The sequence below is a fragment of the Aquarana catesbeiana genome, linkage group LG02, assembly GCF_042186555.1.
Source record: "Aquarana catesbeiana isolate 2022-GZ linkage group LG02, ASM4218655v1, whole genome shotgun sequence".
NCBI lineage: Eukaryota > Metazoa > Chordata > Amphibia > Anura > Ranidae > Aquarana > Aquarana catesbeiana.
The window spans coordinates 392023286-392050428 of NC_133325.1; the positions used below are offsets into that span (position 1 = coordinate 392023286).

Sequence of the window (27143 nt, forward strand, 5' to 3'; positions counted from 1 at the left end):
CCCACACTGGAGCAAGAAAAGTGAACAGGTCTACTCAGACCTGTGCTCTGTCCATTCAGGAAAAAATGGGCTTTCTCTAGTCCTGCTTCCCTCCCCGATTTTATACACTTGCTTTTTCTTTACTCTTTACCACTCTGTTCTGTGCTAGGAGCATGGAGTAGCCCATAGTCTGTCCCCCGTTTTTTTTTTTTTTTTTTTTTTTTTGTAGCTAGCATGTGACTCACCCATATGACAGCACCGGGCCATGGATCGAGTCATAGCCCTATGAACTCTACAACTTCAGCTTATTCAAACTTTTCTCCTTGCTGCAGAGTGGTACAGTGGGAGGTATTGAAAGGCAGGTGTTTATATGCATCTGGGGAGGGCTGAACTTAAAGCCCAACTCTAAGTAAAAGAAAAAATATCCCTTTACAGTGGGGCTGTCTGCATTGTTGGCTTTGTCTAGGGGAGAAGAGACGCTATTTTACCTAGCTGATCCTCTGCTCTCCAGGTGGTGAACTGTGCCGCAGTGTCCCCACATCCAATGCAGGGCTATGGAACCTGATTTGGTCTTTACAATGTCAGGATCTAGACTGCTGGGACATGGGGGAGAATACACTGCAAAGAGGGGCTGTGAGGCTCGGTTAAGTAAATCTCCTACTACTCTTTATTTCCCTAGGCATAAGCAAGCAATTACCCTTACAGTGCAGGCACAGCCCCACTGCAAGGGATAATTTATTTAAAGGGTAACTCCACTTTCGTGGGGACAGTGGCAAATAAAAAATATAGTGTATACAATTGCGACACAAGTCATATTGTAATTGAATGTTGTATAGCGTTTTCAATCTGCAGAGCTGTCATTATCTGTAAATGTAATGCAATATGACTACCTGGAGTTCTGTATATGCATACAGAACACCCCCCCTCCAAACATAATTTCTTGCTTGTGTAATTGGCTCACCAATTTTCACAGAAGTCTGCACTAAGATACAAGTCAGATTTTAGGCGTCCCCTGCACCGTCATTTTTGGTGCGATACTTCTAATAGGAATAGGTCCTAAAGGGATGCAGATTTCCTCAGAGCTTTGCTGGTGCTACAGCTGATTGATAATTATGAAACCACTCCCATTAGACTTGGCACAGTGGCACAGACAAATGCACAGATTTCTTTGGAATAACAAAAGGTAGGAATCTGCAACAAAGGTTGTCATAATCCCTGTAATGTACAAGGATCACACAGAGGGGACTGGTGGGTTTTAAATTTTTTTTTTTTTTTTCCTCCTCAAAAGTCAAGTTCCGCTTTAAGGTAATCCATTGGTTTGCCCTGTGCTGGCAAGTACATATTTACTTTTAAGTGCAGAATACTTGTCACAGGGTGCGAGATAGCATGTTAAGCTGCTTAATAAACTCACCTGTACATGTGTTTTGTTGGCTAAGCCTTGTGCTTCACAGGGTTAAATACTTTTTAAGGGTGTCTTGGCAGCCAGATATTCCATTACAGCCAACAATATTTCAGTTCAATAACCAAAATATTAGATGCGATGTAAAAACGCAACATACAGAGGTGGCATGCAAGCCAATCTTTCACACACATCCAATTATCTTTAAGTTATCAGCAGGCACCTTTTTAGAGTGTCTTAGATTGACAGAAAAGTCAAAACATGAACGCTGTAACTTTCTGGGGTATGTTGGCTGCCTGCAATTTGTCTAGCCATGCCACAGAACAAGTTCTGTTTTTCTCATTCGTTTATCTAAATCTTTGTAGCCCCTAAAGTGGATGTCTTCACTGGGTGTTGGTCAAAGCTAACACTTTCTCTTAAGCATACCTTGGATGAATACAAGCAAATGGTGTAATGCGATAAAAGTTGAAAAGTAGCATTGTGCTCATTGCACTGAAAGTTTTAGGCTGAATTCACATCTGATGGCATTGCTGCACAAGCGTGTGGTGTTTTGTACGTTAACATGTTGCATTAATGCAGCTTATTTTCAATAGACTATATGGACGGCAACAGAGTTAAAACTGAACCTCTGTTTTTTTTGTTTTTTTTTTCATGGTGCACCACTGAACGGTGTGTTGGGGCATCTGCTGTTCTTTGGGGTGCCATTCTAACATAGTGTTGTGTGTTGGAATGCATGTTGATGAAACGGTTATGAATTAGTCCCTATTGAAATTCCCCTTAAAAAAAGAATTGGCACTTTTACAACATTCTATTCCAAATGGGACAAATTACATATAGGTTTTTGTCCAATCATCCTACATGTTGTATAACACTAGCTGTGATGTTGGACAGCGTGATACCCCTGCCTTCCATTGGTGCACTGGCTGCTTGACACTGCAGCTAGCGAGTAAATTATTGCTTTTATTGCATATTTTCCTAGATGCCATTCATGAGGCCTCAGCTTAGTAGCATGGTCCATATGACAATTTTAGGGCTTGTTAGCAGCAGCCACATCAGCTCCCTCCCTCTGACTTGTCAGCAATTTGGTTCATCATTCTGCACTGCATCGTGATGTAGTGCATTGCGACACTACGTAAAAATGAAGCTAATCCTTAATCATACATCACAGGATACGAAGGACTTCATTTTTATTACTTGGGTATGCTGCCCCCCTTAGGTGAATGGACAATAAAGGCAGGGATCTATGCCCAGCCATAATCCCAACTTGGCTGCGCCTCAGTTTTTAGCCATTGTCTTTAAGTGATGGCTACAAGTGTCTGAAGATCCCTATGACTTGTGCCTATTCTGACACCCCTAATGGGTCAGTGGAGGGCTTCTTCCATGGCTGTTGCTATGGTCAAAGCCGAAGCTGTCAAATGAATAATCCTCTGTAGGCAAGTCCTCAAAGGACTTGTGGGCTGTTGACCATTTCCTACTGAATGTGTGCACAAACTTGAAATTTACCACTTCTGGATACCTCTTACAAAATTACTGGGTCTTGGCAGTAACCAGAAAATCCACATCTTTTCCAATGTTCCCTACGCAGCCTGTGGTGGCAGTTTTTCCTCTGCCCTTAAAGATTTGGTAAAGAGTGTATTCCATCAAAGATAATCCTGCCATCTGGCAGTTCTTGGATCATTTCCCAAAATCCTCATTGTAAAGGCAGTGATTTTATTAAAAAAAAAAAAAAAATTAAAAGTGCCCACATAGCAAGTGTCCATAACACAGCTTGGCTTGGCCCTGCCTCACCCCCTCCTCACTGACTGTGATTTACAGTGCCTTTTGAAAAAGTGTTCATACCACTCAATGTTTAATTTTGCCATGTTGCAAACAAAAACGTAAATCTGTTTTATGTGATAGATCAACACAAAGTGGCACATAATTGTGAGGTGGAAAGATTAATGGTTCAACGTTTTTTACAAATATCTAAAGTGTGGCGTGCATTTGTATTTATCTTCCTTTATGCCAATACCCCATAACTAAAATCTAGTGGAACCAATTGCCTTCAGAAGTCACCTAATTCGTAAATGTAGTCTAGTCTACCTGTGTGGCATTTAATCTGTGTAAATACTGCTGTTCTGTGAAGCCCTCAAACCACATCATGAAGGCCAAGGGACACACCAGATAGGTCAGGGATGAAGTTTTGGAGGAGTTTAAAGCTGGGTTGGGATGGATATATCTCTATCACTCTCACGGAGCACTGTTCAATCCATCTGAAAATGGAAAGAGTATGGCACAACTGCAAACCTACCAAGACATGGCGGTCCACCTAAACTGACAGGCCGAGCAAGGAGAGCATTAATCGGAGAAGCAGCCTAGTGGCCCATGGTAACTCTGGGGGAGCTGCAGAGATCCACAGCTCAGATGGGAGAATCTGTCCACAGAACCATTGTGCACTTCCCAAATCTGGCCATTATGGAAGAGTGGCAAGAACCATGAACGTACCACCCCCCACCATGAAACGTGGTGGCAGCATCATGTTGTGGGGATGCTTTTCACCAGGGATAGTGAAGCTGGTCAGTTGATGGGTAAAGTCAAATACAGGGCAATCTTTGAAGAAAACCTGTTAGTCTGCTAAAGACTTGAGACTGGGGCGGAGGTTAACCTTCCAGCAGTAAAACTACCCTAAACATACAGCCAGCCTTAAAATGGAATGGTTTAGATAAAATCATATTCATCTGTTTAGAATGGCCCAGTCAAAGTCCAGACCTAAATCCAATTGAGAATCTGTGGCAAGACTTGAAAATTGATGTTCAGATGCGCTCCCTCCAATCTGACAGATCTTGAGCTTTTTTTGCAAAGAATGGGCCAAAATTTCACTCCTAGATGTGCAAAGCTGGTAGAGACCTACTCAAAGACTTGTAGTTGTTATTGCATTGAAAGGTGGTTCTACAAAGTATTGACTGGGGGCTGAATATAAATGCACACCACACTTTTCAGATATTTGTTAAACATTTTGAAAACCATGTATAGTTTTCCTTCCACATCACAATTATATGCCACTTTTGTGTTTGGTATATCACAGTGATGGCAACCTTGGCACCCCAGATGTTTCGGACCTACATTTCCCATGATGCTTATGCACTCTGCAGTCTAGTTGAGCATCATGGGAAATTTAGTTCCAAAAAATCTGGGGTGCCAAGATTTGCTATCACTGGTCTCACATAAAATTCCAATAAAATTTACATTTTTGGTTGTAACATGAGAAAATGTGGAAAATTTCCAAGGGTATGAATACTTTTTTTCAAGGCACTGTGCAGAAGCTAATGGCTCCCACTGCTGTCTAAGCCAGAGAGGGAAGAGCCACTGCTCTTGTGTACATAACTGAGCTTGATCTCAATCCTGTGAAGTATATTGGGGGAGGGGTTGAGGGGGGAGCTGCTTGCAGATGGCTTTTTACATTTTAATGCATAATATGCATTAGGGTAAAAAAAACTTCTGCCTTTAGGTCCACTTTAAGTTTCTTGGTAGATTCCATAGAGCAGCTTTCAGAGGTGGGCACTTGTTTGTCCACATGGGACAGATAGTATGACTTAAGTTCTCATTGGCAGAACTTCCCTGCAAGAATTAGAGGCTGCCCTCTGAGGGGGAATGCTTGTTTGGACCAACCTTGGATGTCTGTCCAGAAGGTGACTTCTTCTAAATCCAAGAACAGTCACTTTCATAAGCAACAAGCTTCAGACTATAAGCAAACGGCCTATGTCCCAGTTCTAGAAGAGGAATTGGACTCCCTAGTCCTCTGAATCCAGAGGCAATCTCCTTGTGGGGGACACCCCCCACTCATGCATCCTTCTGATGGATGGGAAGATCTTTGAATTTTGCCTGTTGGGAGGGGGTTCTGGTTCAGGGAACACATTCAATAAAGACTTGGTTGATTTGATACCCTGGAACTTTTAGCAAATCGGCTGGCTTTCCCACACTGGTATGTCTACCTTTTTGGGGTCTCCCAGTCAGGATTCGGTGTGACAGTATCACAGTTGTGGCATACATCCGCTGTCAAAGGAGTGACAAGTGGATCTGATCTTGTCTTGGGTAGAACTTCACATTTTGGCTTTCATTTGTCATGCACGTTTCTAAAGTGGAAAATTGGCAGGTAGACTTAAACTGTCAGCAGCTGAATCTTGATAGAATGAGCCTTCCACAAAGAGGAGTTCAGAGATCTGTCTGATGGAGAATGCCATATGTGGTTCCCTTGGCATTCAGATTCAATAACTAGACAGGTTTATGTCCGTACCAGGTATCTGATCCTCCTTTATGGTCCCTGGCTTTGACTGCAGAACACAAGCCCTGAGGGAGAGGGGTGTTGTGTATTCTTTACCCTCCCCAAGGCAGATAAGTTGACCTCAAAGTGTAGCAAGTACACTGGAAGCCTTTTTTTCACCTTGTGTAAGCTTCATCAATTTCATCTGACGGTATGTTGTGGGGTGCATATAGCTTTTCTCTAGTCTGGTGTGAGGAAATCCCCCATCTTGACCATTTTTTGTTGCCTAGATCTATCGCATATCATTCCTTGGTGAAAACCTTAATGCATGGTGTCGCGTAAATTGTTCTGCCTGTGCAGCCCCTGCACCCTGTCTCTGTGGTACCTTAAGTGTAATTCCGGTCAAATTCTAACTAGGTCTATATGTACTCCCATCCCTATTCAAGACTATTCTATCTACCCTGTAAAAAAAAGTCTGCTTGCCTATTCTAAAGCTGCTGTGGTCTGGTCACATGATCGAGTTTCAGTGCCACCTTCAGTGTATATAGTAGAGACAGCAACAATGGCTGAAGAGCCTGGGTGATGACATCACCCATATTCTTACTGTGAGGGCAGCATGTCTCTGCTGCATCAGCTCTACACTGAAAGCCGGTGCTGAAACCAAATCATCTGACCAACCGCCATGGCTTCAGAATAGGCAAGTATACAATTTTTTTTTTTTTTTTTATAGATCGAATGGAGTGAGTAGGTTTAGGCTTATAATTTGACTGGAATTCCACTTTAACTAGTCTCTTGTCTGTTACGCAGACTTCTTCTCTTCAACCTTTCCGATTACCTTGCCGCTCTTCATATGCAAGGTTGTCTTTTGCTGCCATTACTTCAGCTTGCAGGGTATCTGAGTTGGCTGCACTTTCCTGCAGGGAACCTTTCTTGGTTCTTTACCAGGATGAGGTAATGTTGTGCCTTGGCCTTTCTTACCACAGATATTATCTTTGTTCCACTTGTCTTCTGAAATGGTGTTGTCACTTTTTTTTTTTTTTATTATTCTAATTGTTGGCATCCTAAGGAGAATGCGTTTCACTCTTTGGGTGTTGGTGAGCTGCTTCCCTGTTCTGCCTGAGAGTTCTATGGTCTCAAAGGCACAGTTCTTCCTTTGCCAGTCAAGGGCCATTCCACCTGGACTGTCAGTGCTTCTTTGTTATGCAGCATCAAGCTTCTAATAGATTTATGGCTGCCTGGACTTTGCTTCACAAAGTTTTATCGGGTAGATGTTTATGCCTCTGCGGATGCCAGTTTTGCCTGGTCTTGCAGGTGCCTTTTTTTGTAGTGGGAATCCCACCACCATGTTTGACCTAGTTGCCCATTGTCATGTTCAGTGCTTTGGGATGTCCCAAGTAGCTATATAAAGTTGTGTCCTGTGATGTGTGACTTTTTATTTTTTATTTTTTGGGGAACTGTAGAATCCTTGGAATAAACAGGACAGAGATCCCTCCCCGCTTACCTGTTCCTCCATTGCTTGCTACAAAACTGAGGTTTAGCTGGAATGGGTTGTGTGGGTGGGGTGTATTTCTGTGCTGCCTTTTCTCTCCTGACGGTGGCAGCATAACAGCAGTCTGGAATATAAAGTCCTCTGTGTCCTGTAAAGTTTACAAGTAAACCAAGTGTGGGGTGTTTTTTTTTTTTTTTTGTTCTCCATTAAAAAAAAAAAAAAGTGACCATAACTGTGAGAAACATTCCTGCTTGCAGTATATTGACTGTAACCTTACTTTGGTCATGTGTTAGTGGCCATATAGATGTACTCATGTGATACTTGGATACCCAGCATTAGAACATAGAAAAATTGTTCTGGTACAGGAGACCAGAGTGCTGGATAGACGCATGCTCTTGATGTGTGAAGTCTGTAAAACCATGAGTTTTTCTGATGCAGACTCTTGTCCAAAACTTTTCAGGATGTACAGCACATTTTTGTAATAGACGAGGGGTTCTACTATTGTACTTATCAGACAGCCAAGTTGTTGACCAAACATATGGCAGTTGCAGACATTTAAGTCTAATCGGGTTTAACCAGTTTTACATACTGGCTTTTTAGCTGACTTTTTGTAGTAGTGGAGTACAGTTTGCAGGATATCCATTGAATTTTTTTTTTTTTTGCCCATGGCAACCTGCAGTCATCTCCGAATTGATTTTAAAGTAATTTGAAGAGAAGAAAATCTAGGTCATGTAATGGTCTTGATTAAATGACAGCGTTCATAAGTATTGTGGCCAAGCACCTGCCCATGCAAGGCTTTATTTTGAACAGCACCAAGAAACATTTTAACAATTTAAGTAAATTTACAAATTTTAAACAAAAAAAAATCTCAACCTGATTGCAGGAAAAACAGCAATACGAAAAGCTGAAGTTATTCTTTCATAATGCTACTTGGTGTTTTTTTTTTTTTTCATAACCGAGGAACTGTTTTTAGAGATCATTGCCAGACCCATTTATTTTACCTATCTAATCATAAAATTATATCTATAAAAGCCTCCCTTGTGTAGATATCCAAAAGCCCTGAGAATACAGCTGAATGCAGCCATTGTGATGTCAGCAGACTCAGCTGGTGCTCCACTGACACTATAGTATTCCACTTTGCTTCTACAGCTAATTAGTGTTTTGTGTGGGGAGGGTCTGAAGACTCAGAACAGAAAAGGGCTATGATGTGCAAGAAGGGGCCATTTTAGGACATGGACTACTCTGGAAGAGTCCAGCTTGCAAGTTCAGAGTTGCATTAGAAGTACCCCTAGACTTGGTGCATTTAATCCTTGCGGTGGGGATTCCTAAAGTAGAAGAGAACCCCCACCTTGTAAAACAATGGTAACTTTGCACTCACTACCTTTTTATAATAGGTGATCACATACCATCTGTACATGGTTCAACAGGCACATATCAGAAAAATAAAATGCTGGGCTTACATATGCTTCGGCTTTAAAATACTTTTTCTGTGCTTATACATGCAATTAAATTGGTGACCGGGCCTCTTTAAACTTTGTACCGAAGTATTGATTAAGCACAGGAAATGGTTAAGAGCTGGGAGTCCCTCCACTGTATATTGGCTGCTTGAGATTTGTAAAGGCCCTTTTATGGAAGGAAACCAAGTAGCTGCCATTTCTGACCTCTCCCCTTTTTAAAAAGCTAATTTGCCTGGCAGCCACACTGACCCCTTTCCTCTCTCTTTGTTACTATCATTGTCCTGAAACTTGCTATTTTGAGCTGTTGTGAGCTGAGATTTTCTTGACCTGCTGGCTTCAATACCTTAAGTGACCTGGAATGAGTACATAGAACAGCTAGAGTAGTATAATTTTTCATAAGGAGGTAGGTAATTAATGCAGCCTCCCATGTTTGGTGACTAGGATGTTTACTTGACTTGTATATTTTGTTAGCATGTCTCTTGGTTCATGTAAAAAAAAAGTATTCCAACAAAATGGTACTACTGCTTTTACTTAGTGCTCTCTATTCTTTCTGATCATTGCAGGCCCCAAAGATTATGGGAACAAACCTGACCAAGGTAAGCTGGTGTATGGGTTAAACAATCACCACAGGTGTGAATTTAGAGCTGTTGACTGAAAGCAGGTGGAAAGGTTGGTTTGTTCATTCTTCCTTTGTTTAACCACTTCAATATCGCACGCCGTCATATGACGTCCTTGACTTTGTGCGGGGATATCTGAATGATGCCTGCATCATTCAGATATCATTATGTGCAGGCGGCGATCCTGTGCACAATAAGAATGATCATAGCGGCAGTTCCGCCGCTTGATCATTCTTATAGGCGACGGGAGGGGATGTCCCCCCTCCTGCCGGCATCCGGTGCTTCTCCAGGCTCTCCCGTGCCACCGGGGGCCCGGAGAAAGAATCGTACGCCACTGGATGACGACCATAGAGATTTCCGGTGACCAGATGGTCACCAGTCATCTCTATGACCGTCAGAGGCCTGGGCGCGACGTCATGCCCGGACCCTGCATGTAAACAAAGCGGCTGTCGGCATTAGATCAGTGAATTTTTTTTTTTTTTTCCCTTCCGATCTCATGCTTTACTGCCTGGAGGAGAGATGTCTTATTGACATATTGACTCATTGTAATAAGTGTGTGTAAAAAAAAAAAAAAAATTTTAAACGCCCTTGGCCAAGGTAGCTCGTGCTCAGAAGCGAAGACACACGCAAGTCGTGCGTTTGAGCTAGAGCAACAATTCTAGCACTAGACCTACTCTGTAACTATAAACTGGTAACCTGTGTAAAATTTTAAAGCGTCGCCTATGGAGATTTTTAAGTACCGAAGTTTAAAGTACCGCAATCTTAAAGCATGACATGTTGGGTATCCACGCGGCGTACCATTATGTTTCACGTTATACAAAAAAATACCGTGCGAGATAAAAAGTTGCAATGACCGCCATTTTATTCCCTAGGCTGTCTGCTAAAAAAACATATATAATGTTTGGGGGTTCTGAGTAATTTTCTAGCAAAAAAATATTTTTACATGTAGGAGAGGAGTGCCAGAATTGGCCCGGTATTGAAGTGGTTAGTGTTCCCAAAAAAAGAAAGTGAACACGGCAACAAAAATCCATTATATTTTTTTTTTTTTTTTTTTTTATACAGAAAATATTAACCGTGATCACATTTATTTCTGTTTAAAAATATTACTGTGTGTAATGCATATCTCAAAACCACCTGACATACGTCGGTATGCTGGACAGCCTGGGACCCTCTCCCTTCTCTAATGCATTTGCTAGCCAGCTCCTCTCTTCAGGTGCTTCCAGCTGTTCTCCACCTCAATCATTCAAACAAACTGACTCCATGCCTTGTGCTGGGGGTCAAAGATGAGGGACTGTCTGCACAGTGGGAAGCCTCCTTCCTTTGTGTGACTCTTGATGTGCCTTCTGCTATGGAGGCTGGATAACTAAGCCTGCTTCATATTGTGCATTGTTAGAGAAACTGAAAACAGATCAGAAAACCCTCTATTCCTAGTGTGGCTTTCAGCTGCTTCCTGACTGCCCATTGAGGGCGCATGTACATAAGTGGGTGAGTCACACAGAGGTACAGTCCCTATCTGAGTGTGCTGACTTTTGACAGATTCCTGCTAGAAGCTGCGAACATTCAAATTCGTAGAACCTGGAGGGAGCATTGCAGTGTACCGAGTGACAGCGGAAGATGCAATACACATAACATCTAGTATGTCCTAGCGGTGGCATGGAACAAACTGACTACAGAAATACAGGCACCCTGTAGATTGGCAAGGCATCCTGTATCAGCAGGCCGTCTCAGGGATGCGAACTGACCAGCTCCAACCGCGCCCCCCCCCCCCTTTTTTTTTTTTTTTTTTTTTTTTTTTTTTTTTTTTGCACAACCTAGACTAGAGAAGGTTTAGATTTTCCCACTTCTAGTGATGGCAGAAATGCTCCAGCTCATTATGCAATGCACTTGGCCATCGCCAGGCCTGGGCATTGCTTAGGTAGGGTGGGTGTCTATGGGTATGCCAATGCCAACATTGAGAAGGTAGTTATTTTCAAAATGGCTTATTCAGGTGGGTGGCATCGGTAAGAAAAGGTGTTTTATAGAACTTGGGGTGTAGAACACACATGCCTTTTGAGGTGCCCAGTTTTTTTTTTTATCCTTTTTTACATGTAGTATCTACAGAACCTCTTACATTTACTTTTTTACCCCCAGACGATCAAGACAATTCTGACAATAACACAGTATTTGTGCAAGGTCTAGGAGAGGATGTGTCTCCAGATCAGGTGGCTGACTACTTCAAACAAATAGGAATAATAAAGGTAAACATGATTTTCCTTTCAAAATTCTGTGCCCTCCAAGGAAATTTGAAAATAGAAGTGTGCCTTATTTCATTCTGTTTAAGTGCAGGGAGAGAATGTAGGGCCCATGTGCATTGATCTGCGTTTTAGAGCTGCGCTAAAAAATGCAGATCAACAGAAGGAAATCTGAAAAATTTCTAATGTGTCCTATTCACTCCCTAACATTGCGCATATGTCAATGGATGTTTGCACGCATTGAAACGAGTAAAAAATGTACATGCATTTTCCATACATTTTTGTGCATGTTGGTCTGAATTGGCCCTCAGACTTCACTTGCTGCATGTTTATTCCAGGGCTGTGATCCCTTGAGCCTATACCTTTCCAATGTAATTGGTAGTGGATTAAATGTTGCAGTTGACTTTCCAACTTCAGTACAGTTTGTTTTTGCTGCATTGCCCTTTGGTAGTTAATGTAATGCTTGTTTCCACTTTTTCTTGGAATGTCTCTTTAACGTCAGACAAATGTAGCAGGACTTGCCATATAGACCCATGCCCTGTGGCCAGTTCCAAAGAAACTAGATAAATCATAGCTAGAGGTCTTGAGGGCTGTAAGGTGATTCAAGCCATTAATTTCCACAAGGGCGTTTGTTTAGCTGGGTTAGTGTACGTCACTGTAAAAGGTGATATTGGTATTTGTGAATATTAAATCTGTTTGCAGATTAACAAGAAGACTGGAAAGCCAATGATTAATCTTTACACTGACAAGGAAACTGGCAAATCTAAAGGGGAAGCTACTGTATCATTTGATGATCCTCCTTCTGCCAAGGCAGCTATTGAGTGGTTTGATGGTAAGAAAGATGGAGTTGGCCTTTATTTTACTTGTGTAATAAGGCAGAGCAGCTAAATTTGTTTGTGCAGTGTGACATGACATGCCAATATTGACATGCTAAATATGTTTGTGATACAGGAAAAGAATTTATGGGCAATAATATTAAAGTTTCATTTGCTACTCGAAGGCCTGAATTTTTGAGAGGAGGTTCCAGTGCCGGTGGTGGCGGTGGTAGACGTGGTGGTGGTAAGTATTAAACTGTGACCATGTGGACAGATCTGTTGTGTGGCATCAGTATATCTTTCGTTAACAGTTGCCTTGTATGTGTGCCTCCATAATCAAATATCCTTATGAACTTAACTGATCCTGTCCGTTGGGGCAGATCTTAAAATCAGTTACTGTAATGGTGTGTGGGGTGGGAGGTTCCATACCTTTCTTTGAAGGCCAAAGTTATGTTAACCAGTTCAGATCTTTGGGCACTATGTACATTCAAAGAGTCAACCTTTGATCACAAGCTGATGGGTACAGTAGCAGCCACCAGCTTGTGTGGGTTTTGTAGAGTGGATGACCAGCTTGAAAGTGATGTGGCAACTCCTATAGCTGCCGACCCCTCCCACCGGTGGCCCATCCTTCTCCCATGGTTCCCGGGCTGTCCCGTGCTTACCGACGCGAGGGAACACATCTGCCAGCTGGAGGAGATTGACTGCAGTGAGACCGAAACAATGAAACCGGAAGTGACGTCACGTCTGGTTTCATATACACACTTTCCTGGCCAGTACAGCCAGGTCTATTAGACCCCTAATGCCTCCAAAAAAGGGTACATGTCATCTGCTCAATGCTATTACATAGGGATTTATTAACCCCTTTGTGGATAGCAATCATGTAAAATATATATATATATATATATATATATATATATATATATATATATATATATATATATATATATATATATATATATATATATATTCTATCCTGTTGCCCCTCACCTGTGCAAATGCATGCTTAGGGTGCGTACATGTATATAAACTATGGTCACACCACACGTGTGACATATCGCTGTTAACGTCTGAGTGAGATCAATAATTTTAGCACAAGAGCTCCTAGTTAACTCTAAACTGATGAGCTGCAAACCCTTTTCAAGCGTCGCCTGACAACATCTTAGGCACACGCCATTTTAAAACATGATATTGGGGTATTTACTCGTTGCAACCTCCTCTTTTATGGCGTGGTTTTGCACTAAAAATTCATTTTATTTTTTTTTCTGGAAAATTTGCCTTTTTAATAAACGGTTGTGCAAATATCACATGAAACATAAATTTGCTATCACCTTTTTCGTACATCGCGGGACACAGAGCCACAGTAATAACTGTATGGGTTATATAAGCACCTTCAGGTGATGGACACTGGCACACCCTAAACAGGCAGTTCAATTCCCCATATAACCCCTCCCCTTACCAAGAGTACCTCAGTTTTTTAGCCAGTGTCTTAGGTGTTGGTCACGAGTAAAGATGTGCTGTGCTGAGCTCCGCTCGAATATTCCTTGCTGGGGCAAGCCATGCAGCCGGATCCATTCAAAGTGTCTTTTCCAGGCTGAATTGAATAGTACCCGGGCCTCGTGTCTGAAGAAACAAGGTTTTACCTGTAACGCTTCTCTTTTTAGAGAGCTGGACCCCGGGTTCCAGTATTCTTCTTCTTTTTTTCTTTTTTTTTTTTTTTTTTTTTAAGCCATATTCCTGCTGGGGTGCTTTACAGCTCCAGGGCTGTGGACCCCCCAATAAAAAGGGGGCTTTAGTCTCTAAAGGTTTTTTAACAAAGCCCACCGTGAGTGGGGAAGATTGGGTCTGTTACCACAGAACCCTGCAGCTGGATAAGGTAAGGGAGATTCCTAAGGAATTTTTCTAATTCTTGTGGGTTTTTCCCCTTTAAGTAAATGTTGTCATGCCTATAGTCACCACTGGGGGCTGTCGAGAGCACGTACCTGTTCCATGCTTGTCAGTCTCACTCTGTGTAATGAGCTGCACGCTTCCTCCGGCCCGGGCTCCCCCACCTGGATAGCTTTACTCCAGGCAGAGGGAGCATGCCGTCAGTCGGCGGTGTGCTGCTCCCGCCGCCATTACAGCGGTTCCCATCGGCAGCTCTCCTCCACCCCAGCCCTCCTCCTCCATGCGATCCAGTCAGGATCAGAGCCCGCTCATGCAGGAAAGCTATCTATTTTAAAATAGATTGGGGGGGGGGTGTAGTGCCTGATCGGAGGAAGTGGGCGGGGCTTGGCAACGTTGGCGTGCTTCAGCGTCCACAACGCGGGCTGTATAGCTATAGAATGCACCTTTTTTCAGGTGCATACAGCTGAAGGAGGGACACAGAGCGGACGGGTGGCATGTGTGCGTGACACAGATTCCCAGGCACATTTACTTAAGCATTAGGCTGAGCTTAATGGCAGTGGCAGTTGCTGGACTATTGCTCAGCAGTGGGTGCATTTTTTTTTTTTTTTGGTAGTACCTCTGTGTTTGTGCTTAGCACTATGACCAGAGGAGATGGTACAAAAATCAAGGGCATAAAGGGGTCGTCCTAAGGACCCTCCCTCTGCAACACCATCCCGATCTAGGGAGGCTGGTCAGAGTGAGCGATCGGGGTCATCAGGGGCTGCAATTGCTTCCAATACTTCAGCCCCTGTCTATATAAGATGTGGAGTATACCAGCAATTGACGCTGCTATTTCCTCTGTGAATAAAAGTTTGACTTGTTCGGTTGACAATGCGCAAATGCTTAGGGATTCAACTGATAAAAAAATTGGAATTCCTGTTAAACATTTTCTCCTTGGCAGGTTCAGTGGCTCAACCTGCAGTGGCGGCAATTGGGGTATGCCAGTCCTTGAGACCATTTGAAACTGGTACTCAAGGTGTTCCCTGAACAGCAGGCCCAGGAGTTAGCTGAGCTGCCAGCAGCTTTGTGTTTTGCAGTTGACACAATCAGTGATTCTATTCTTCAAACTTCTCGCCTTACACTTGGGTTGGTACATATGCGTAGAATCTTACGGTTGAAAAGTTGGTCAGCCGAAGCACCATGCAAAAAGCTCCTGGCTGGTTTTCCTTTCTGCGGTAAAAAGCTGTTTGGGGAGGATTTGGACAAATATATCCAAAAAATATCAAGTGGGAAAAGTACCCTTTTGCCAGTTAAAGAGTAAATGTCCCTCATTTAAACGGGCTCTTTCTCCAGTGCCAAGGGCATCAGCCTCCAGGCAGTCGCGACAGCCTCCACCGTCAGGTTCAAGAGGTAAACCTCAGGGTCAACCCCAGGGACAAAAGAAGTCCTGGGGGAGGAAACGCACAAGACAGAACACTAAAGCCTCTTTATGAAGGGGTGCCCCCGCTGGCTCGAGTGGGGGGGGGGGGGCTTCTGCATTTCTCAGAGGTCTGGTAGGAAGAATTTCGGGACAGATGGGTGGTCTCCACAATAGCTCTAGGTTATAAACTAGAGTTCCGAGAATTTCTATCCACTCAGGTCATATGTCTCCAGAGAAAGTCTCTTTCTAGCGTTAGACCCACTTTTGTTGCAAAAAGTGATCGTGATCTCTGTGGTAGAGCAGGGGTTGGGATTTTATTCAAACCTTTTCACGGTACCAAAACCAAATGGGGATGTCTGACCCATTCTAGATCTCAAAGATCTAAACCGGTTCCTGAAGATTCACTCTTTTTGCATGGAATCAATCCGATCAGTAGTCTCCATCCTATAAGGAGGAGAACTTCTGGCATCAATCGACATCAAGGATCTGCGTTTCACAGTAGAAAAACTTCATTTTCAGTTTGTAGCCCTGCCTTTTTGGTCTATCTACTGCACCCCGGGTGTTTACAAAACTTCTGGCCCTTCCTCTGGCCAGATTAAGGACTCAAGGTATAACAATAGCATACCTGGATGACCTACTCGTAATAGACCGGTCGGTAGTCCGCTTGGACCAAAGCATGGTCACAACAGTCAACTACCTGGAATACCTAGGTTGGATCCTCAACCTAGAGCATTCTTCTTTAAAACCAGTAAGAAGATTAGAGTACTTGGGTCTGGTCATAGATATAGCCCAGAAGAGGGTGTTTTTACTACAGGCAAAGATTAGCACCATAAAGGAGCTGGTTGAGGGGGTCAGGGCAAAGAAGGGTCCTTCCATTTGCCTTTTGTATGAGGTTGTTGGGGAAGATGGTGGCTTCGTTCGAAGCAGTTCCCTATGCTCAGTTTCATTCGAGACTGCTGCAAAACAGTATCCTATCGGCCTGGAGCAAGAAGATTCGGGCACTAGATTTTCCACCGCGTTTGTCGCCAAAAGTGCGCCAGAGCCTCAGTTGGTGGAAGATAGCTGAGAATCTGCAGAAGGGGAAATCCTCCTTACCAGTTACCTGGAAGGTGATAACAGATGCCCGCCTTTCAGGTTTGGGAGTAGTCCTGGAAGAAGCGTCTGTCCAGGGGAAATGGTCAAGAACCGAAAGGCCCTTGCCCATCAACATTCTAGAGATTCGGGCAGTGCGTCTAGCCCTAAGGGCCTGGACATTCAGGTTGCAGAATTCTCCTGTCAGGATTCAACCCGATAATGCCACAGCAGTGACTTATATCAATCACCAAGGGGGCACCAGAAGTCAGGCAGCCCAGGGAGAGGTAAACTATAACCTAATCTGGGCAGAAAAAAATTTGCCATGCATATCGGCAATCTTCATTCCAGGGGTAGAGAACTGGCAGACAGACTACTTAAGTCACCAGCAGTTTCCGGGGGAATGGTCCCTTTACCCAGACATCTTCCTGGCTGTATGCCAAAGATGGGGGATTCCGGATGTAGATCTGTTTGTGTCCAGGTTCAACAACAAAGTCGAACAAGGGATCCACTCGCATGTGGAACAGATGCCTTGTGACCCGTGGGATCAGTTCTCACTGATTTATACATTCCCTCCTATTCTGCTGCTACCTCGACTTCTTCGCAGGATCAAGCGGGAAAGGAAGTCTATAGTTCTTGTGGCCCAGAAGATCTTGGTATGCAGACATAGTAAAGGTGGTGGTAGGGGCCCCATGGCCCCTACCACCCTGTCCTGACCTGCTATTGCAGGGACCAGTGTTCCATCCTACCTTACAAACGCTAAATTTAACGGTTTGGCTGTTGAAACCCACATTCTGAAGAATCGTGGGCTTTCAGGCTTAGTGATGCCTACCTTGATTGATTAATGCAAGGAAGCCAGCTTCCAGAGTCCTTTTAATATAGAGCCTGGTAGGCATATGTTTCCTGATGTGAATCCAGGGGTTGGCATCGTAGGGGGTATGTCATAGGTAGAATTATTGCCTTTCTGCAAAAGGGGCTAGCGATAAAACTGCCTTGAGTACTATCAGGGGCCAGGTCTCGGCCTTATCGGTATTTTTTTTCAACGTCCGATTGCTTCGCGTTCTTTGGTCCCAAGCTTTATACAGGGGGTAACGTGGCTTAATCCACCGGTGAGGGCACCCCTGAACCCTTGGGACTTGAATTTAGTTCTGTCGGTATTGTAGAAACAGCCTTTTGAACCGATACGACACATTCCTTTGGTCCTTTTGACAAGGAAGCTAGTTTTTCTGGTAGCCATTTCTTCTGCAAGAAGGGTATCCGAGTTGGCGGCTCATTCTTGTAAAGAGCCATATTTAATCATTCACAAAGATAGAGTAGTATTGCGTCCTCATCCTAGCTTTCTGCCAAAGGTGGTTTCAGGTTTTCACCTAAACCAGGATATTGTTTTACCTTCATTTTTTCCAGAACCCTGTTTTACGGCAGAAAGGTCACTACATTCTTTGGATGTAGTGAGAGCAGTCATAATCTATTTGAAGGCGACTGCTCAGATTCAGAGAACAGATGTTTTGTTTGTGTTGCCTGAAGGTCCTAGAAAGGGACAGGCAGCATCGAAATGCACTTTTGCCAAATGGATTCGGCAAGGGATTATTCAAGCTTATGGCTTGAAGAGGAAGGTTCCACCTTTTCAAGTCAAAGCGCACTCCACCAGGGCTGTTAGTGCTTCGTGGGAAATCTTTCCCACCAGTAGCCTGGAAAGTCGTAACTACAGACGCCAGTCTTCTCGGCTGGGGAGCAGTCCTAGAGGAGGCGTTTATTCAGGGAGTATGGTCCCAGACAGGACCCTGCCCATCAATCTATTGGAGATTTGGGCAGCTCGTCTGGCTCTGCGATTCTGGACATCGAGATTGCGGGGTCTTCCTGTCAGAGTCCAGTCCGACAACTCCACGGTGGTGGCATATATCAACCACGAGGGAGGTACCAGGAGTCGAGCAGCCCAGAGAGGTAAACCATATAGTGACTTGGGCAGAAAGACGTGCCGTTCCTTTCGGCAGTGTTTATCCAGGGGGTGGACAATTGGCAGGCAGATTTCCTAAGTCGCCAAAAATTGTTGCCAGGGGAATGGTCCCTGCACCCTGAGGTTTTTCTACAGATCTGCCAATACTGGGGGACCCCAGATGTGGATCTGCTGGCATCCAGATTCAATGCCAAACTGGACAGGTTTGTCTCCAGGACCAAGGATCCACTTGCTGTTGGGATAGATGCGTTTAGTAGTTCCTTGGGATCAATATTCTCTGATATATGCCTTTCCCCCGATCCAAATTCTGCTGCACTTATTACGCAGAATACAGAAGAAGCAAAAACCAGTGATCCTAGTGGCCTCGGAGATCCTGGTACTCGGAGATTGTGAAGTTGGCAGTAGGGGACCCATTGATCCTTCCATGCCATCCAGACCTGTTGTGTCAAGGACCCATATTCCATCCTTCTTTACGGTTGCTGAATTTGATGGCTTGGCTATTGAGACCAGACTGTTGAAAGACCGTGGTATTATGGGTTCAGTCTTGTCTACCTTGATAAATGCTAGAAAGTCGGTTTCTAGAGCTATCTATTATAGAGTCTGGAAGTCGTACATTTCTTGGTGTGAGCAGAGGAAATGGAACCCTCGTAGGTATACGATTGGAAGAGTTCTTGCCTTTCTTCAAGCAGGAGTAGACTTGCAGCTCGCTTTAGGGACAATTAAAGGACAGATTTCGGCCTTATCGTTTTTCCAAAGACCAATTGCATCCCATTCTTTGGTGCGAACCTTTGTCAAGGGAGTAACACACCTGAGGCCGCCGGTTAAACCACCTTTATGTCCCTGGGACTTAAATTTGGTACTGTCAGCCTTAGAGTCAACCGTTTGAACCTATTAGGCATATTCCTTTTGTCCTGTTGACCAGAAAATTCGTTTTTTTGGTGGCTATAACATCGGCTAGAAGGGTGTCAGAATTGGCCGCCCTTTCTTGCAAAGAACCCTTTATGATTCTTCATCAGGACAGAATGGTCATGCGCCCTCGTCCGGATTTTTTACCGAAGGTAGTTTCTAAATTTCATTTGAATCAGGATATTATTTTACCTTCCTTTTTTCCAAACCCTAAGACTAGGGAGGAAAGGTCGCTTCACTCACTGGATGTGGTGAGGGCGATTAAAAGTTTACTTGAAAATGTCTGCTCCCTTTCGGAAGACTGTTTTTTTTTTGTCTTGCCTGAGGGTCCTAAAAAGGACAGCTGGCCACAAGTTCAACTATATCCAGGTGGATTCGTCAGACTATTATCCAGGCGTATGGATTAAAGCTCAGGGTTCCACCTTGGGGTTTAAAAGTACACGCCACTAGAGGAATTAGTGCATCATGGGCAGTACGCCAGCAGGTGTCTATGGCTCAGGTTTGCAAAGCGGCCGCTTGGTCTTCAGTTCATACGTTCACCAGGTTCTACCAGGTGGATGTGAGATCTCAAAGGGAGACTGTTTTTGGCCACAGCGTGTTGCAGGCAGCTTTATAGTCTCAGGCCCGTTGGGCTTAGGGATAATGGGTGTCGCCCCCCCCCCCCCCCTCCCCTCAGATGCATTGCTTTAGGACATCCCACATAGTCATTATTATGGTGCTCTGTGTCCCGTGATGTATGTTAAAGAAAAATGGATTTTTAAAACAGCTTACCTGTAAAAGCCTTTTCTTGGAGTACATCACGGGACACAGAGGTCCCTACCCTCTTTCTAGGATCGTCATTGCTTGCTACAAAACTGAGGTGCTTCCGGTATAGGAGGGGTTATATGGGAGGAAGCGTCTTACTATTGGTTACCAGTGTCCAATCACCCTAAAGGTAAACGTATAACCCACATAGTCATTATTACTGTGGCTCTGTGTCCCGTGATGTACTCCAAGAAAAGGATTTTACAGGTAAGCCATTTTAAAAATCCATTTTTCTTGGAGTACATCATGGGACACAGAGGTCACTCCCCTCTTTTTTTTTTTTTTTTTTTTTTTTTTTTCTTATTGGTTACACGTGTATTGCTGTGCTACAAAACTGAGGTACTCCCGGTAAGGGGAGGGGTTATATGGGGAATTGAACTTCCTGTTTAGGGTGTGCCAGTGTCCATCACCTGAAGGTGCCTATATAACCCATACAGTTATTACTGTGGCTCTGTGTCCCATGATGTATTCCAAGAAAAGGATTTTACAGGTAAGCTGTTATAATAATCCTATTTTTATTCTACAGGGCCCCTGCTTTCAGAAAATATATAATATTTGGGGGGTTTAAGTAATTTTATTGCCACAAATTAGGATTTTTACATGTATGCAACAAAGAAATTTGCTCTGGAGCTGAACTGGCTAATTTTATTTTTGTTAAACTTTACTTATTGCTTTTCTACATGCTTCCTTGGTAGTAAGCTGTAAAGTGTTTGTTTTTCTTTCTAGGTCATAGAGGTGGTGGCTTTGGTGGGGGCCGTGGCTCTTTCAGAGGTGGCAGTGGCCCACCTCAAGGTGGTGACTGGGCTTGTCCAAATTCGTAAGCCTCTCCTCTTTATTTAAAGAAAAAATATAAATTATATGCATTATTCTAAACACTAAAACGTGTATTGTGACTTTTTACAGCTCTTGCGGTAATGTTAACTTTGCCAGAAGAGATTCCTGTAACCAGTGCAGTACACCAAGACCAGAAGATTCCAGACAGGGAGGAGGTTAGTAGTCACTCTAATTTACTTTCATAAAACCATATAGCGTAACAATTTGTACTCTCCTTATTTATAGTAGTACCACAAGTGCCTCCATGATGCTTAAATTGGATACAAACTGCAGCTACAACTATGTCAAATTCACAATTTCATAAATGTTGCCTTTATATGGATTTTCCACCTTTTTTATCTGTTACCTGAGCAGACAAAATAGCATGGCTCGGGGTGTGTTGCTTGGCTCACTTGATTACCTGATTGCTTGGCACAGGGACTGTTGCATTGTTTTAAATCTGACCTATGCATTTGCCTGATGTGTGATACTTTATTTTATACAGATCGCAGTAGAGGTGGTTATGGGGGTGATAGAGGATTCAGAGGTCGTGGAAGGGGTGGTGATCGAGGCGGCTACGGAGGAAAGATGGGAGGCAGGTGAGTAAACGGTCTGTGGCAAAAGAGCTATAACAGCTAACACCATTGTGTTGTGGCTTTTTATTTGAATGGGCTGCATAATGCACTAAAACATACAAGGAAAGGTGCGTGTGCAACTTCTGGCAGAGCACTACAATACTAAGTGAATCGCCTCAAGGTGCTTTAGCGTGCTGTTCAGAATGAGTAACCTCACATCACACCAATGCAGGGGTCTCAAACTGGTGACCCTCCAGCTTTTGCGGAGTTACAAGTCCCATTATGACTCTGCCTGAGGGAGTCATGCTTGTAACTGTCAGCCTTGCAATGCCTCATGGGACTTGTACTTTCACAACAGCTGGAGGGCTGCCAGTTTGGGACCCCTGCACGAAGGCAAGTAACGTTCATTACCACAAGGCAATAGTGTGAATGGGCCCGAATTATTATTATTATTATTATTATTATTATTATTATTATTATTATTATTATTATTTATTTTTTTTTGTAATATTTTTTTACTTTTTGCTATACCTATCCAATAAAAAAAATATTGAAAACAATTGTCTTCAGTTTAGGGCAATATGTGTTGTACTACATATTTTTGGTAAAAAAAAAAAAAAATCCCAACAAGCATATATTGACTGGTTTGCGCAAACGTTATAGCATCTACAAATTATGGGATATTTTTATTTATTTTACTAGTAATAGGGGCAATCAGCAACTTATAGCGGGGCTGCCATATTGCAGTAGACAGTCGGACACTTTTTGGATTAGTGACACTAATACAGTGATCAGTGCTAAATATATGCTGTCACTGTACTAATGACATGGGCTGGAAAAGGGTTACACATCGGGGCGATCAGGTTAACTGTGATCCTAGACAGTATTTTGGTGTCCTGTGGGAGGTGCTTTTACTAGGGGAAGGCATAGATTCATGACCCTTCTTTGCAGGAACACGGGATCCATGCCTTCCCTACTGACAGAACGGCAATCTGCCTTGTTTACGTCCTGCCTCTGTGCTGGATGACAGGCAGGTGACAGTGAACATGGAGTCCACAGTACCTACAGATATCCTGCTGTGTATAATTGGAGCGGGCCGCCGGCAGCTAGCATGCGTTCCCCAGACCCAGAAGTGTTAAATCATGTGCTAGGTACGTGATCCAGTGCAGCAGTGCCAACTTGCCACTGTGTAAGGAAGTTATATGGGTGGCAAGTGGTTAGGAAGCTATCTCTTAAGCACTGACAGCACCAATGCAGTAATAGACCTCTATTTATGGTCGAAGTCCTGTTTCTCCAATCTTTAAAGATGAAAAAATCCTCATTTGATTTATAAATAAAATACATTAAAAATTGTGATGCCCATGTATAAATCCCACACGTGAATAATGTCCTCAGTGGGTATAGGAAAGGTTCCTCTCCACCTGCATGCAGACACAATGCACTCACCAGACTTAATTGACCCCTATTACAGGGAGTCAAATTACGCATATGGGAAAATCCAAGAAGTCGTACATGAGGTCAAAGGAATGGATCCAAACCGCTGCTGTCATCCGTCGAGTCAGTATATAGAGTATTCAAAGCTCCAGTTTTGCCAGATAGAGATATAATGCTCTGATGGTGCAGTAATTCAAATAATTTATTTAAAAATAAGGTTCTATTGGACTTAGATCAGACGACAGGGATAAGCATACATTTTATAGAAATTGCTGGTTAGCGCTCCAGCTGACCAGAAATAACTTATTTCAAACATAGTGTTTTGAGATACTATATTTCAAGTCAGCTGGAACGCAGGTGGATCGCTAACGGCGATTACTATACAATATATGCTGATCCCTGTTGTCTTTTGATGCAAGTGCAATACAACCTTATCTTTAAATTATTTGAATCACTGCACCTTGAGAACGTTCGTTCTTTCCTTTTTTTTACTTTTTTTTTTATATCACTTTTATTCCTATTACAAGGAATGTAAGCATCCCTTGTAATAGGAATAGTGTGTGACATATCCTCATAGCCTCTAGGCTGGAAAAAGACAGGTCTGATGCTTTCCAGCCGAGATCGCCCCGGGCGTCATAACATTGTACCCGGGCCTCCGATGTTTATAGAGATGACTAGTGACCATCAACGCAAAATCTCTATGCTCTCCGGCAGTTGTGGACTCTTTCTCTGGCTCCCCGATGGCACGGGAGAGCCTGGAGAAGCACCGGAGAGTGGCGGGGTGAGGGGGAGAGAGAGGAGGAGAGTTGTCCCCTCCCGTCTGTAAGAATGATCAAGTGGCGGAACTGCCGCTATGATTAGTCTTATGTTGCACAGAATCGCCGACAGAAAAGAATGATGCCTGCAGGTGCAGGCATCATTCAGATGTCCCCACTGAAAAGTCAAGGACGTCATGACTTACAGCAGGTGGTAAGTGGTTAAGCATTAGGATATAATTGTGGTACATTGCTGACTTGCTTTTGGAATCCAGTCTATCATGTTTATTATTGGCTTACTATTTATGTGGATCATGTTTATAGTTAGTAAAGCACCCAACACTTGCTATTTATGCACTTTTTTTTATTTTCAAGATGACGACTTGCCAATTGGTAAAGAGCTATGATTATGGAATTGTACTTTTAAAACGGCAATGGGAGTTTTTGTAGCTTAAAAAATAAAAATTTAATAAAATTTTCTTCTCTGCTTCTTGTTAGGAATGACTACAGAAGTGACCAGCGCAACAGACCATATTAACCTGAAATTCATCTCTTCTGCTTTACATGTGGGCCTCGTTCTACTTAGAATTAAGTTAAAGATTACTTGATTTAGTTTTTGTTTGATATTTACCCTATAATGTGAGGATATGTTTTCCCATTTAAAAGACTATTGGAACATTATTTTACACAATTATGACCCTAAATTCTGTTTGAAAATGAGAGTATGAAATCTTGCCAAAAGTGTTTTTGTAATACAATAAACTTTACTTGTTTTTAGCTTGCTTAATTTTACTTGTGCGCATTAGTATGAGTATATTTAGAATTTGCTGTTTAAGCCATGGAATTATTAGTATGTATGTGACAAGTAGTTCATCAGTACATCACATGGTACTTTTTTATCTTGCACCTGCTCATGTGAACTAGTTGTGAGGCATTTCTGTCCTGGAAAGAATATTTCCTTGTCAAAAGAAGTTTATTGAGTATACAATATTATAAAGATACATAAAGTAAGTTTACAAGGATCTATAAAGTAAGCTCATTGTTTTACAGTAGGGATTATATAGGTAAATATCATGAAATTTCAAATATTAAACATTGGGTTCACGTAAACCTAAATTAAAGATATATATATCATTTCCTTAGATACTTTTGTAGGTATTTAAATGATTTATACCTACTATATATATTGTTTACAGGTAGAGTGTATATAGGTCAAATAAATTCTGATAATGAGCTTTAATCGTAAGGTGGAGAAAAGGAAAGAGAAGAAAAAAAGGGTAGAAAGGCAGAGGTATGGTCCACAAGGTTGTCCTGCTCGTCAGTTTATTATTCTTTTTAGTTCTCTTTGAAGCCTTAGAATGGGTGTCTCTGTAAGTCATTTAATCTGTTACCATGGCAACAGGACAGAGTCATTGAAATTTGACAGGAACTGTTTTATCCAAGGATGCCAAAGTTTTTCAAATTTTGGAATTTGATTTTGATCGATGGCTACCATCTTAGCATGGGACATTGTATTATTCATTCTGTGAATTGTTTCTGCTAGTACCAACGTAGGAGATTTCCATGCTTTGGCCACTGTTTGTTTTGCAGCCGTTATTAGTTGGATCATAAGTTTGAATTGAGAGAGTGTTAACCATTCCGGTTTTAGATTAAGTAAAGTTATATATGGATCTGGTTGTATTATTTTTTTAAATATTTTAGATGCAATCACGAAGACTTCCTTCCAGAAGGTTTGGATTACTGGGCACGTCCACCATATGTGTAAATGTGTGCCTATTTCTGGGCATCCTCGAAAACAAAGAGCTGAGGTATTAGGTGAATATTTTGCCACTCTAGCGGGTACAAGGTACCAGCGAGTTAGGACTTTATAATTTGTCTCCTGTGCTAAGATGTTGGGTGAGGATGACTTAGATGTGAGCCATATGTTAGACCAGTCCGTGTCTTCTAAAGTTCGTCCCAGGTCCTCCTCCCACCTCTGAACGTAAGAGGGTCTATTAAGATTTACTACTCCATATAATTGATTATAAAGTGATGAAATTGTACCTTTTAGCAAATGGATCTTTTGTACAGATTGATTCAAAAAGGGATAATTGGGATAATGGTGTATCCGCCTTTAGGAATGGTGTATAGAAATTTTTGATTTGGAGATATCTAAATATCTCAGTTTGGTAGATCATATTTTTCTCTAAGCGATGGGAATGAAAGGAATGATTTAGATGCTATGAAGTCATTTAGTGTCTGAATGCCTGATGTTGTCCAAGCTTTAAAAGAATTTGGGTAGATCCATGCCGGATTTCTGATAAAAGAAAGAGGATTGTGTGGAGATTGTAACTGATATTTGGTTTTTAGTTTATCCCAGAGAGATAAGAAGTGTTTAGTTATGGGATTATGTTTTTTTAATAGGTCTTTAGGATCAAGCCATAACAAGTTTGATATTAATAGAGGGTCATTTTCTGAAGCCTCTATAAATACCCATAATGGGATTTCCTGTTTTGCATGGTATTTGGACAGACTGGCCAAATGTGCTGCTCTATAGTAGTTAGTAAAATTAGCGTATCCCAGGCCTCCTTTATTTTTGGGAAGATGTAGTGTGTGTGTAGGTATACGTGGTTTAGAAGAGCCCCATATAAATGAAGTTGCTCTTTTTTGTACTATTCTCAAAAAATAGGAAGGAATTGGAATAGGGAGGACTCTGAATAGATAAAGCAATTTGGGTAGAATAGTCATTTTGATTGCATTAATCTTCCCTATCCAGGATAAAGGAAGTTGCGACCATTGTTTTATTAGATTTGTGATCTGTCTTAATACAGGAGGATAATTGGTTGAGAATAAGTCAGAATGAGATGCTGTTAAATGAATTCCAAGATATGGGATTGATTTTTCTGCCCATGTGAATGGGAGTGCAGCCCTAGCCGGGATCAATTCCATGTTTGTGAGTGAAATATTAAGCACTAGGCATTTCTTAGGATTAATCATAAGGCCGGATAGGGCTGCAAATCCATCAAGAGCTGGTATTAAGTTAGGACCAGAGACCTGTGGTGATAGAAAAAGTAATATATCGTCTGCAAATATACATAATTTGTGTGTAATACCTCCTACTTCAATGCCAGTTATAGTTTGGTTTGTTCTGATGTATTGGGCCATGGGTTTGAGTATAAGGGCAAATAAGGGAGATAATGGGCAACCCTGTCGGGTACCTCTTTCAATATTAAAGGCATCAGATTTGTATCCAGCGTATTTTATATAGGCTTTGGGTTTATTATATAATGCTTTGATCCATGTTAAAAAGTGGGGTCCAAAACCCCATGGAAAGAATATTTC

At 42.5% G+C, this 27143-nt stretch overlaps 1 protein-coding gene across 3 annotated transcripts in view; it reads left to right on the plus strand.

The window, feature by feature from the left end:
* TAF15 (TATA-box binding protein associated factor 15) overlaps window positions 1-24599 on the plus strand; it is a 66822-nt gene extending 42223 nt beyond the window's left edge. For all 3 annotated transcript variants that reach the window (XM_073615216.1, XM_073615218.1, XM_073615217.1), the window contains 8 exons: window positions 9128-9160; window positions 11312-11418; window positions 12115-12244; window positions 12364-12471; window positions 20972-21062; window positions 21149-21234; window positions 21564-21657; window positions 24321-24599. In XM_073615216.1, coding sequence (XP_073471317.1) covers window positions 9128-9160; window positions 11312-11418; window positions 12115-12244; window positions 12364-12471; window positions 20972-21062; window positions 21149-21234; window positions 21564-21657; window positions 24321-24360 — 689 coding nt within the window. In that variant the 3' untranslated portion in view covers window positions 24361-24599. The remainder of the gene's footprint in view (window positions 1-9127; window positions 9161-11311; window positions 11419-12114; window positions 12245-12363; window positions 12472-20971; window positions 21063-21148; window positions 21235-21563; window positions 21658-24320) is intronic.
* Window positions 24600-27143: the final 2544 nt, after the last annotated feature.